This window comes from Bombus affinis, chromosome 14 (genome assembly GCF_024516045.1).
Source record: "Bombus affinis isolate iyBomAffi1 chromosome 14, iyBomAffi1.2, whole genome shotgun sequence".
In the NCBI taxonomy this organism is placed as follows: domain Eukaryota; kingdom Metazoa; phylum Arthropoda; class Insecta; order Hymenoptera; family Apidae; genus Bombus; species Bombus affinis.
The window spans coordinates 7,353,216-7,366,527 of NC_066357.1; the positions used below are offsets into that span (position 1 = coordinate 7,353,216).

General features: G+C 36.0%; 2 protein-coding genes across 6 annotated transcripts; one reads left to right on the forward strand and one right to left on the reverse strand.

Moving 5' to 3' along the window:
• Positions 1-126: 126 nt before the first annotated feature.
• LOC126923983 (Kv channel-interacting protein 2-like) lies at positions 127-13,262 on the reverse strand. Of its 4 annotated transcripts, XM_050737973.1 has the most exons (6): positions 6,423-7,296; positions 6,212-6,355; positions 3,158-3,385; positions 2,790-2,860; positions 2,488-2,706; positions 127-2,350 (listed from the first exon to the last, which is right to left on the reverse strand). In XM_050737973.1, exons 2-6 carry the CDS (start codon positions 6,222-6,224, stop codon positions 2,240-2,242), a joined length of 642 nt encoding a protein of 213 aa, XP_050593930.1. In that variant the 5' UTR covers positions 6,225-6,355; positions 6,423-7,296; the 3' UTR covers positions 127-2,239. The 4 variants fall into 4 exon arrangements, with proteins under 4 accessions (XP_050593930.1, XP_050593928.1, XP_050593927.1 ...); XM_050737971.1 differs by lacking the exons at positions 6,212-6,355; positions 6,423-7,296 and adding an exon at positions 12,844-13,262 and having other exon boundaries at positions 3,158-3,352; XM_050737970.1 differs by lacking the exons at positions 6,212-6,355; positions 6,423-7,296 and adding an exon at positions 12,844-13,262.
• On the forward strand, positions 8,791-12,657 carry LOC126923955 (uncharacterized). Of its 2 annotated transcripts, XM_050737912.1 has the most exons (5): positions 8,793-9,041; positions 9,319-9,505; positions 9,632-9,844; positions 10,145-11,411; positions 11,491-12,656. In XM_050737912.1, the coding sequence occupies exons 2-5, from the start codon at positions 9,422-9,424 to the stop codon at positions 12,042-12,044; spliced, it is 2,118 nt and encodes a 705-aa protein (XP_050593869.1). In that variant the 5' UTR covers positions 8,793-9,041; positions 9,319-9,421; the 3' UTR covers positions 12,045-12,656. The 2 variants fall into 2 exon arrangements, with proteins under 2 accessions (XP_050593870.1, XP_050593869.1); XM_050737913.1 differs by having other exon boundaries at positions 8,791-9,505; positions 11,701-12,657.
• Positions 13,263-13,312: the final 50 nt, after the last annotated feature.

A 13,312-nucleotide genomic window follows, 5' to 3' on the forward strand; every position in this document is an offset into this window, starting at 1 on the left:
ATTGTATTTTGTAATTATAATTATCTTTATTTTGTACAATTTTATAACATTAATTAAAAGAGAAATCATTAGTACCAATCTTATTTTAACCCGCAATTATCATACCTTCAATATGTACAATGAAAATGAATTAAAATATAACTTTATTAAATACAAATTGTTTAATACCTCCAACTGAAGAAGGTGGGTTTCGAGGTACATTGAATCTTGAAACAGCATCATTATTGTTTCGATAACGTAATCGTTAAGGAAATAATACGAAGGTATTTCAGGTCGAACAGGCATACACATACACGTATAAACGTAAGTACATAAATTATGCATACACGATCTACCAATTAGTAAAAAAATTGATTCCTAATTTGAAACTGATATAAGAAACATTCGTAATAGGACGCGCTGATTTAAATCGCGCACCATTAAAATGATCCAAGGTATAAACGTCGAATCAATTTCTTTGTATCCACGTGATAACATTCTCGGATCACGTCTTCTCAAATATAATATAGGTATTTTAATAAACTTGAGAAATTCAACAAATTCGATTATATTTGTACGCGTAATATTTAGAATATCTCGAATGTGCGCTCAGCGATTTCTCATGCGTGTGAACGCAATACATACCTTGCTTCAATTTGATAGAAGACAAGTAATGAAATTGATAGTAATTGTATTAATAACAATACTTTTTATGCGATAGTAATAATAAATATAATAAGGTACGAGAGAATCACACGAGGCGTTGATCTTAGAGGACCACGTTTCTCTTAATTGGTCGCGGATACTACATTATTACTGGGTTACTAACTACATCTTCCATCGTACATGGGCCTTTGGAGGTATTGGTAAATCTATCATCTATGAAGAGAGTAGACATATGCGAATATTTTATAAGTTTGTGTAACTTAGGTAGCGACTTACACTTTGCAGTTTCTTGCCACGCTTTCTAAGCGTGCGAAGTATACAATCTGGAAATATCCAAGAGCGTACAACGAGATCGAAGAAAACTCCTATACTTGTTCGTACCAGAGATTATATTTTAATTAAGATTAAAACGATTGTCAGACGTTATTCGCATATGCCTGAATCTAACAGTGAAACTTTGGATAAACTCTGAATAATCTCTTCCCTATTCCAATTCCTTGTCTTGAACTCCTTATTATCTGTAAGCTACAAACGTAACGCTGAATCTTTGGAATGCAAAAGTCTCGGATAAATTTTTACTTGACCAACAACAACAAGACACGAAGACGACCCGAACGATGGACAATAGTCGAAGCTCCTTGAAAAATACCATTAAATCGTAGCTAATTGCCACAACGATGGTCAGTATCGAAGTACGTACTTACAGTTTATTCTTTTAATTAGAGATAATTCAACAGTCGCGAAAAGTAAAACTATTTCGTATCTGCATCGTATGAAAATCACCTAACGGAACGAGCATCGGATTTTCTTTTTTAACTCGTAGAAGGCAGGGAAAGTAGAGTTTGGAAAAAACATGGAAATTTAAGAAATATTAGATCGTATTACTTGACTCTGCGAATTTTCCGGAAAAATGTAATAGCACAGCTTGGTAAAATCGTTAAAATTCTTTACGAAAGTACAGATATTATGTTCGGATATTATGTAGAATTCAGTCTCCGTTTTTAGCAAATCTGGAGATTGATTTGTTCCCGTTTCACATCGATCTTAGCTAACAATTCCGAGATACCTGCGATCCGATAGCTCGCTCTGAATTATTAAATCCGTGCCATCAGAATTTTAACGCCAATAAAAGATACTTTAGATCTTCTTCGAGAGAGTGTCGATATTCTTCGACGATGAAATGGATTAGATCTTCTTCATTCCCGTAGCTGAAATATTTTTTTCTTTTTAGTTTTATACAATCACGCGACAACAATCAATGATCCGTTGACCGCGTGAGGATTATGTATACGATGCGAAAAAGAAATATATAATAGAGGTCTAGTAATACTGTTAATTTCATCATGGATTCGATAGCACGCTTGAAAGACTGGGTAGGAAGGGTAAGTACATATTTACAGACAACGTTCGGCGAGTTCGAGTTAGTATTTCCGACCGATACTTAATTTCTCGCGTCAGAATCGTCAGATATTAAACGCGGGAATCGAAATTTTAGAAACAACACGCGGAACTCGTACGAATGTTGCGTTATAATTTTCAGGGGATTTGTGACATTTGGGGGCTGAGTGAAGGTTACAAAATAATCGTAAAGATCTCATAAGACAGTGTCGAGAGTGTCGAGACTCCGCAAGAGTTGTTCATCCTTGGAACACCATTGTACCAATTCCTCGATTGTCACCACGCCGTCTTTGTTTGCGTCTATTAACTGAGAATAAAAAATTGCTCAGCTGTATTAAATCCCTAATTAGAAGAGAACTTCCAATCGATCAATCATGGTTTGAATAAATCAGCAAATATTTTTACATGCAAGGGACAGAAGCGAGATCGATCGCGTTTACTCACGTGGAAAATACGATCGACGTGTTCTCGAGCAGCCAAATGCGGCTCAACTATTTGCGGCTGGGTGTAACGACCCAACATCTCGTAGATTGAACCAACCACATCCAACATTTCCTCTTTACTGATCAATCCATCTCCGTCCAGGTCGTAGAGTCCAAATATCCACTGAAGCTTTTCCTCCACCGATCCTCTCGAAACTTTCGACAAGATGGTCAGGAATTCCTGGATACGATGAAACCCAATTATGGAACTATAAACAGTTACTTCGCAAGCGAAGCGTACGTATATCTATAAAAGTCTCTCACTTCGAAGCTTATCTTCCCGGACGGTTTCCTCTTCATGGTGTTGAAGACGTAATGAGCGTACTGGCTGGCATCTGAAAGATTCGACATTGATCGTTTTTCTGTTGAAACGGAAGCTCTTCGATCTTTCACGCTTCATAACGTTATCAACTAATTCCGATAGATAAATTTTTATATTCCAAAGATAAGATTGATGAAAAAGTTCAAAGCAGTAGCCAAATATTGTGCGTCAAGATCTTAACAATCTTTCAAGGCAGGATTACAAAGGTTACAGAATAAGTGAACAACAGAATTCATTTCGAATAATTGACAGAGGAAGATCTTTCGTTACATGGCTCGAGAAATACACAGTCACGAAAGGACCAACTTACCTCCCTGTGGGAAGAACTGTGAGAAGATCTGTTTGAACGCTTCCTCGTCGACGAGACCTGTAGGACATTCCTGCTTAAATCCGCGATAGATAAGCTGTATCTCCTTCTTGGAAAACCTGGTGTTGGCCGCCAATGTGGAAAGCTCCTCCGGCTTGTACCTGCCGCCAAGGGCAAGGGCACCGGCGGTGGAACCCCCTAAAACGCCCCCGAGTTCTTCAAGTTCGCCCTCTGTAAGTTTGCCAATAGGCGCTTCACTTCTAAGACTGTACCACGCGTTCGAGATACTCCCCTCTCACCTTTGATCAAAGTGCGTTCTTCCTCTACACCAGGCTAAGGGAGGAACGCCGTTTCTCCTCTCTCACTAGCAGGCAGGAGAGGAGATGGCGTGGTATCTACTTACGGTACAGGGTGCAACGAGCTCAAGAACGTCAATTACTTTACGGGAGAAGATACGCCGGGTGCCCGAGAAGATAGCGCGACTGACTTCACCAGGCAACCTGCCTACACTCCCATCGAGAAATACGGGGGTTCTACGGGAGACAGTGCGCGCATTGCCAAGACGGAGAAAATACCTGGAGATGTACAGGTGCATAGACTTGCAGGCGGAGAACTCGTGAGCGAAAGATAATGGGAAGAATTAATTGCCCAGGTAAAACATTTTGGCCCGAATTATTCCAATTGTTATCGGCTCTCGCCCCGTTTATTCAAACAAAGATTTCATCGAAACTACGTTTGCAAGTTGGCGTATTCCTTGCTATCTATGTCTCGTCGAAGATGGTGTTTTACTTGGGGACAGTTGTAAATAGAGTTATTCGCACGATTCCATCTATTTCGTCGTTTTACAGACGATGGAAAGATGCGCGGGGTGAATAGAGAGATAGAAAAGAGATCGCTAAAAGTCAACAGGTTCCAGGTAATTCGAGACATCCGCGATACTTCAGATTCGAGTAGCTAAAGTGATTTAGATTTCTCAGGTCGATCGACTGACGCAGCATCGAGTAATCGCTTTCGTTACAGGGGTAAAAGAATCGAGCCACGATTTAAGCGTACGCTGTTTCGTGGGCGACAATTTTCACGCGACACGGCTGTCTAGACGCGTTTCACATCGAAGCGGCGTTAAAATCGATATTCATTAACGCGAAGCGCTATAAATATAATTACCGCCGTCGAAAATAAGATTCAAGATCAAACGAAAGCGTAACCCAACGCTACGATCTACAGAGAGGGAGATCGAGCTCTAAAGAGTAGTTGCAATCTCTATACAAATGCACCTAATCAAAAAGAAGTACCTAACAATCGACATTCTACCAAAACATACTCTACGAGAGACTGTACATTGCTACCAGTAATAAATATACGCATTACTACTTGATTTGCGGAAACGTCGTAACTAGGGTGATGATCGCGACGTTGGCACGCGTTCACCTATCGTTGGACACGAATTCCACAAGTTGCCTTTCAATCTCTGTATCGATCAGCAAGTTTGCAAACACGCCGTTCCGTTCTTTCGGAGCGTTGCAACGCGTTGGCAAACATTGAGCGATCTCGTTATTAAAACATTCACGTTCGAGAGTATCAGGACACTTTTATCTGTTTGTCGAAATAATATTTTTTTAAGCCAAACACACTGCGCCGGTTTTATAAGTTTCGCTGTCCGACTTGGTATACTTCTAGTCAAATTTTGTCACGTTGTATCTTGTCACTCAATTAACAAGCATCGCTTATATTGGCTTTTTATGAAATTACTTATTGAATGACACGACGATAATCTATTTTACCGTTTACTACATATTGCTACGTAAAGAATCGTTCTATGTATTAGCTTGGACAAATTTTCTTAATGTAACTTATAATTCGGAAAGGATCTGAAGATAAAGAGTTTGTCGATAGTCGCACAATTGAAAGACACATGGTAAAATCAAGCAAATGCTTGTCCAACGCAAATTGGATATTTGTGAACGATAGATGAATTCACGCGTGTCCACCTATCATGCAATTACTGCAATTATCCTTTACACATGCTTCTGATCACTGATTGAAAACGACCAAGCGAACCGTTTCAAACGACGTTTCTTTCGAGATCACGCGCGATCGCGGGAACATAAAGCTCCGTGGGGGGAAAGTTTCAAATAAACCGTAATGGATCGTTAAAAGATATCGTTAAAGATTTGGAATTTTTATCTCGTGTTATCATGCTGTTCCCCGTGTCGTTTCTACGTATCTCTAAAGCTAATGTGTCGCTAAAAGAGAAAGAGAACGTTTGTTCTCGATTCGTGTGTTCAGAAGCTGAATACCATCGGGCTTGTTTGCGACTAAGGTAGAAGCTTCCCATTGATCGCTGCTAAAATTACGATCACGGAATTGTGTAAGGTACGAATGAATATTAATTCTGTCAAAGAGAGATGCTCGAATAACCGAAGAAGCTGTAAAGCTAGGCCGAAGAATCAATACAGAAAAGGAATGTTTGCGTTCTACGTCTTGCGTCTATGCTGCTAAAACAGGGTAGTTAGTAAACGGGTTAAAAGAGGAAGGGAAATTCAGAGGGGAGAGAAAAACATCTCGGGCGCACCGTTGTCGGTCGAGACTTGTCTAAAACACGGCCGTGCGCTTTTGAACTTGGCTTTTATAGTGTACACGTTATAGACGTATGCCTGTGCACTGTGTAATTCCACTAGCAGCTCTGGTCCCGGGCATCCGGGGTCACCATAGCAACGGGAGAGCTCCTACCCTGTATCCACCCCACTTTGCGATTCCGCTTTCGGAGCATTTGTCGATTAAAAACGCGCGAGATCTGGAGATCTGCGTGTGCGTGTACACAGTTAAAAAGAGAGAAAGAGAGAAGGCGAGAAAGAGATAGTGGAAAAAGAGAGCAAGAGACGCGACGGTCTAGAGAGGCAATAGAGAGCGTGGTCGCATCGGTCGGTTCCCTAAGCGGACCAACTACGATAAGTAGTATATTCCAAGGTGCTATCTCTCAAAGAAGGAGTCGTCAACGGGGCAAAACAAGGAGAAGAATTGTTATTCTTTCTTTCTCTGTCTGAGCGAGTGTCGCACCTTGCCGTTGCATCTTTGGCAGCTGTTAGCACTGACACACCGCAACGAACGGTTTCGCGATAAAGGGGGAAGATTCGTTCGGGCCTGGGCTGTGTCAATCCCTTCGTCTCAAGGAGGATCTCTTTCCACGGCGTATCGACTGGCCTGCACCGATTATTGGAGAGGAAACTCGAGCGGCACTACAGTCGGCCTGTATGATTGATGGACTTACTTTTCTCGCGGCTCTTACGTGCCTTCATTGACCGCAAACACCGATTCGTTGCCGATTCACAAGCGAACGATCGCGCTCAGCGATCCGGCTTCGCGACTGTGATTTCCTCGTCGCCTCGTAAATGATCGATCCAACGATCTCTTCCTTTATTTCCTTCTAACTTGGTTACCGAACCTGAACCACCGGAAAGAGATTTTCTTCCTTCCTTTCTCCCTTCTCTCTTTTTCTTCTTTTTCCTTCCTTTGCCTTCTATCCACGATGCTTCTTCTTCGTTTCCGTGGTCGGCCGTTCGAATCCGATCGACGCGTGCACTTCTAATTCAACGATCGATGCCCCACGACCGACTAACGTAACTCACACGGCGGGACTCGGTAACGATGTGCGCGGCCCTCGCGATGATGCACTGAAACAGCTGCCACGCAAAAGCACGGGGTATACGCTCCTTCGCGCAAGTCCACGCTCTTTTTCCAACCATATTCACGTAAAATCTGTACCTGAATGCCAGATCTAAGGATCTTCTGGTAAAAATCTTTTAGAAGATTTTATTTTTTATTGTACACGGTAAGACACTGCGTTCGTTTACACATACGTAAAAGCCGACAACAATTGAAGCGTCTATGGTAAAAATTATCAAGGATTTGTGTTAAATTTTATCTTTCTTCAAGAGGGTGCAAACATATTTCAGAATCTTTAGTTTTTCTTCAGTGATCTTCATTTTGTCTTAACAAAATGTTACGCAATTCATGTACATGTTATCTGTAATTTTATAGCGGAGGAACCGTAGTCAGTTGAATTATTTATTCGAGAACTGTATTCAATCAGGTTGTGGATGCCTTAATTAAGAGCGAAGCATTTCTAAATTAAGTTAGAATATAGTGAACAATGTATCCTCGTCTGAACTGAATAATCTTTATATAATAAAAGCAACGAACAATGGAATATTTGAAAATATCAATATTTTTCTGCGTTATTATTATCAGACTAAATCATGTTAGTATGTGATGCGTCATTTTAAGAAAGCAATAATTGTAATACCCTAAAATAATTCTTATTAACTTGGCAATAATTACTCTGACGGAGCACAACTTTGATAAAAGCCCAAGTATTATTATTTACAACATCGAAAAATTTGACAAGGCTCGTTTTTGCTACAAGCCTCTCAATTTTCGTATTCTTAATACAGTTTAATATTATTCAGTTGATGGGTATCATTTTAATAAACAACTATATTCGGCTCGTTACTGTTACTTATTTTACCGCAATCATTACTATATCCGGTTTTCTCCTTCATTGAATCGTTATACGTACATATTCGCAAATGAATTGATTTTACTTGCAAACTAGAATAATACATACAATTCTGTGCATCCTTTTCCCAGTTATTTTCATACATTCCAATTTGAGACGAAACTCATTAATTAATGTTGTTCCAGCGAACTTAAGTACTTCTTTAATTTGTTAAATAAACAACGTGTCTCAATGAAAAGCGTTAAAATATCAAGTTACCTTAATGTATCTTATAAGAGGACTTCAAGCAGCGACCATTTCACTCGGAACAAGAGATGAGCGAAGGCACTCCACTTTATCGATAATTAATGAGATAAAAGGAGGCAAAAGAACGCGTACCTGGTAGCACTTTTTCATCCCACTATAGTATATAGTGTATATAAAAATTTTAAAAGAGATTTGTAACTATAAAATTTAATAAACTATCATTTTTTACGATTTATATACGATACAAAATGTATTTAATTTGAATTGTCCTTTACAGGAATGGAAACTGAATTTGTTCTGCGTTCGCATACATCTGCGTTCAGTAGAAAACTTGTCCATAATCAGACGCGCCTGATACATTCAGTTTTTACCTTCACAAAAAAACAGTGTAACAGACGCGTCTGACTATGAACAATCTTTCTACTGAACGCAGCTGTATGCGTCGAGTATGCTACTTGCTTACTTCTCTACCCTGTCGTAAGAATGTACTCTTCCCATGACTAGACTGCAAATTTTTATGTATCTACGGAAAATTTAAAGATTTAAAAATGCACATAAGATGTCAAAGCATATAAAATATCCAAAGCACGATACTTATTGTAATATTTAATAGATAAAACAAATTTCTGTTTGAATTACCCCTTTTTAGCTCTGTTCGTAAAAATATAAATTTAAAATAAATATTCACAGTCTATTCATGACAAATATAACAAGATCATATGTTATTACGAGTAAACGAGAAAATATTTAACGCATCATGACTTTAGTACTATGACGCTTTAGTACTATAAATATGCTATGAAATAGGGGAAGATCCAGTTCCGATTGAAGCTGAGCCAAAAACATCATTGCAGATGCAGACCAATTACTTGGTTTATGTCGATCGTCGATAAACATGGCGGAAAACTATGTCAAACATTATCAGTCAACACGCAAGTTAAAATATGCTATAGATTCGTGAGAATTTAGGGAATTATCTCAACTAATGGAATTATTCACGCGAATAACCGACGACGTTATCGATCGATACAACAAAATTGCAAATTCGTGATTTACAGATGGCAGGATAATAGCACTTGTTATCGATAAAGGAACCGTTTTACTGATAAAGGAGTCAAGGAGTATGTAAGTAATTGTGTATGCACAGATAAATAAAGGAAACATAATATACACAGTCACTAGTTTTATTTCTTTCCTCTTAATAATCTTTCTATGCTAAAATATAAGTTTGAGATAGATTCTAAACAACTAATTTAATATTAAATAGAAATATATTAAAATATAAATCATTTTCTACAGTTTCACGATTAAGACAAAAATGGTTGTTTTCAAAGTTTAATAACGAAGGACAATTTTTATATAGAACTGATTTTCGGTTAAATCAATTTTTTAAATTAAATAGATTTCAGGGTAATTCGGTTAGCAGACGAATTTTTCTATCGGCCATATCAGAAATGTGTGAGTACTAAGGGAAGGATTTCGGCCGGATGGCTTGATATTTAAAAATGAACGGAAACGACATTTCAAGTTTATCGTACAAAGAATTACAAGCCTTAGCTCTCCGATATCGGGTACCAGGTAACATAAAGGTAACTGATCTACCATTAGAAACTTTAACGAAAATGTTAATAAAGTTATTCCCACTTCTTCGTTCTTTTTCCTAAAACGACAAGTAAATTGATTTTTGAACGATCGATTACGATTTTTGACCGTAGAAGAAATTACTGATTAAAGTGTTACAAGCCGCGAAAGGCGGAAATGAAAATGAAGTTGGCAGGCTCTTGCAAGATCTTAAGCAGAATCGTAAGAGGAAAATGAGAAAAGTCAAAGTCGGGAAACTCGGGTTAACCTCCACACCATTACATAGTCCTGATTACGGTATGGCCGATGATTACTATTGTCCGCAACAGCAACCACCTTATCAGTGGGTGAGTTGATCTTCATTTAGTTTTATCGCTGTAATGTGTATGCGAACCTGAACAAATTCAAATATTATATCGCAAAATCACACGTTCGTATTAAACATTGATCAATAACGCTTGAGACAGAAAATTATATCGAACATGAATAATTCTATAGATCGATCATTAATCAATCTTATTGGAAATTTTATATTTATAGTATTTTTGTAATGTTAATATTCTCGTAAATTTTTAAAGAAGCTCTTAATAAAGAAAGATGCAGAATATTTGAAAATTTTTAAAATAAAATATATATTATGTTATTAGGTGGGGGCAGAAGAAGAGATCACAAATAGAGATGATAACAACAGAATCCCTCATTATGAAGAGTTCAAACAGTTCTTAATAAAAAGAATACAAAGAGAATTTCAAACATATGATACAAATAATAATCAAATACAGGATTCAACTATAGTAGATCTAAGAACAGCAACAGTTTCAACTGATGTGCAAAAGGTTCCTTTAGATGTTAGTAACTATAGTAAATCTAATATAGTTCCTGTTAACAATGTAAATTCAATATATCAACCAAATGATAATGTAGAATATCAAACATTAGAAGACACAAATAGTAATGTACAAGGATCTATACTTCTTAAAAAAATGTTACAAGCACCAGTTGGTGCAAATTTGGGAGAAATAGCTAGTCCTGTACTTGGCAGATTTTTGTCAGTAGAACAGTATCAGCCTAATAACTTGTTAGATAATTCTGACACTTTAACTGCTGAATCAGATAATCAGGATAATGAAGAAATTTTGGAAAACAATACAGAATGTTATGGTCTTCTAAGTGGTATAAAGGGAGAATATTTTTTAAATGAACCAACTTTTGTAAAAAGTGTTGAAGAAATTGGTCAACAAATTTCAAATGTCTTAACAAATGAAAATATTAATCAATATAAATACCCCAGTACAAATATTGTCATGCATCAAGATTATGAAAACTGGACTATTACTAGTGATATGGATACAGTAGATAACAACTGTCCAACATCAGATGTCCAATCATCAAAAATATTTCAGACTATGTATTGTGATAATATAGGATCTGATGCCTTAAACAAGCCCATAAATGATGAAAGCTTAACGTGTCAATATCGAATGACAGAAACTGTACATCCATACAATTCCAATCAAAATTTATTGAATTTGAATACACTGGAAGAAAATCAATATTGTGACACAAACATCATTCCTCACGTGCAATCTGACTGTAATAATACATATTATTTACAAAATTTGATTAAATGCAGTACAGAAACTACTGGAGAATATTTGCAGTATACACATTCCTTTTCAAATGCAAATATAGATCAAGAAGCTTATGCATCTACTACGTCACAGACATTTTCTAACAATAATCACTATAGCTCTAATCTACCGTATGAATACTCTTGTTCACGCAATAATGAAGGAACTATCCCTTTATATGAAAATGTAGGACAACCTGAACAAAATTGTAACTCTATAATACAAACAGAGTCTGATGTTCATAGGGATATATCTAATATGACAGAAAAGTTACAAACAAATGGTATGTACTATTGCTTTTAAATAATATATTTAAAAATGTAAAGAAAAATAATACATTTTTATATTTTTACTATTTTTAGAAATATTAGATCCATTTTATCCGAAAAGAATCACTAAGATGTCTTCACATTCTATTTTAGAAAATATTTTGAATATCATTAGTACCAAGCGTATAGATTTATCGAAATTAGATCAGACATCTTGTGTATATTGTTACATAGCCCCTATTGTTACACATACACAAGTTTCATCAGGTGTAACTTGCTCCCAAAAAGAGAGATTTGTTGCAGAATACAGACAACATTCCTTTTCTCCATGTTGGCTACTCTACAATGATACTTCGTCCGGAATGCGAATGGCTAGTTTACAAACTAAAGTTAGGGAAACTACGGACGAATCCCGGATATTATATACATCAATGTCAAATAGCAATTCTGATTTAAGAGAGTCAGTTGCGGATGGTGCGAAAAGTGAAATTGCGGGAAGTGAAGATTCAATTTCAGAAGTGTGGCCGAACAATTATTCGAATTATGAAACGACAACCGAAAAAGATGTAAATATATGCGAAGATTTAAAGATTGAAGTCTCAGATTGTTTATTTTCAGTGATGAATACTGAGCCATTAGATAAGTAGATGATCTTTCTAAAAATTAAACTCAATAAAAAAAAATGTACACTCTTAGTAGTACATAAAATTGTATGTATCATCAAAAAAGAAAAAGGATAAAAAAATAATCATATTAAGTAATTTAGAAAAAAGTAATTATACATTATTTATATATTTAAATCAAACATGATTAGTAGGAGATTGCCTTGTTTAATCTAGTTCAAAAAGAGTAATTCATTATGTTATAACGATCATGTAAAACTATTTTTTCACTTTAACGAAAGTGCAATGTTAATTATAAAAAAAATATACTACTGTTAAAAGCTCGAAAAAAAGTAGGATTCTGATTTTCTTAAGTTAGTGTTTGTAAAAACACAAATTTGGCAAAAAAAAGGAATTAATAGATATACCTAATATACATAAGAAAACATACAATTTTTTTTATAAAACGAGGACAAAGAAACGAATGCGGAAGATGTTAATCGTTAAAGAAGCTTCAGAAGATTATTTGAAAATTAAGCAGGAGTGAAATAAAAAATTTTTCTTTCGTTTATTTTCTTTATCCTCGATTAATATGTATATCATTATATATTTTAATAAAAAATAAACAGCAAGCATCACAAATATAAACGTCTAATAAAATATTTGCTTAAAGCCTTACATCCATAGTAACGTATAACAAGGAAAAGAAAATAATTCATTATAAATTTCATAAATTTTATAATATCGCGTTTATTAAATAGTAACAAATCGTGTTTGATGCGTGATCATTACTATCAGTTATTCTATTTAACAAAGTTGTTATAATCAATGAATTTCCACTTACTTGAAATTCCTTCCGTTTGCATTTGTGTCTTCAAATAATTGAAAACCTTAACTGGGATCGATTCTTTTCTTCGATTTTTAAATACTCCCACTTCAGTATCCACATTTTTCGAAGATCCTTGTTTATCGGAAGATCTACCCGGTGTCATATGAACACTATACATATTTTTTTCTAAATTCCACGTTATCAATTTAATTTCAATAAACAATTTAATGCCATTTAATTTGCCTTTTAAATAATTGCGAAAAACAGTTATTTTGCACTTGCTCGGTAAAGTGACATTATATTTTCTTTGTCGTTTTTATGATTTAGGCGAGTAATATTCTATTAAAAATTTATCTGGAAATGTAAAGGAAAATGTATATGATTCGAATGAGTTCAAAATAAGAAATAAAGACAGTATGTACTCGCTAGACCAAGATCTCTGGCACTACTGCTTTTAAAAAAATGCATTACAGTTATGTAGGTA

Coding starts and splice junctions, on each gene's coding strand:
- LOC126923983 (XM_050737970.1), bottom strand. CDS start 13,006: ATGTATAGTGTTCATATGACACCGGGTAGATCTTCCGATAAACAAGGA. Junction 3,386..12,843: donor GCAAACGGAAGGAATTTCAA/GTAAGTGGAAAT, acceptor GCAAACTTACAG/AGGGCGAACTTGAAGAACTC. Junction 2,707..2,789: donor CCGGGAAGATAAGCTTCGAA/GTGAGAGACTTT, acceptor CATCGTATCCAG/GAATTCCTGACCATCTTGTC.
- LOC126923955 (XM_050737912.1), top strand. CDS start 9,422: ATGAACGGAAACGACATTTCAAGTTTATCGTACAAAGAATTACAAGCC. Junction 9,845..10,144: donor AGCAACCACCTTATCAGTGG/GTGAGTTGATCT, acceptor TTATGTTATTAG/GTGGGGGCAGAAGAAGAGAT. Junction 11,412..11,490: donor AGAAAAGTTACAAACAAATG/GTATGTACTATT, acceptor TACTATTTTTAG/AAATATTAGATCCATTTTAT.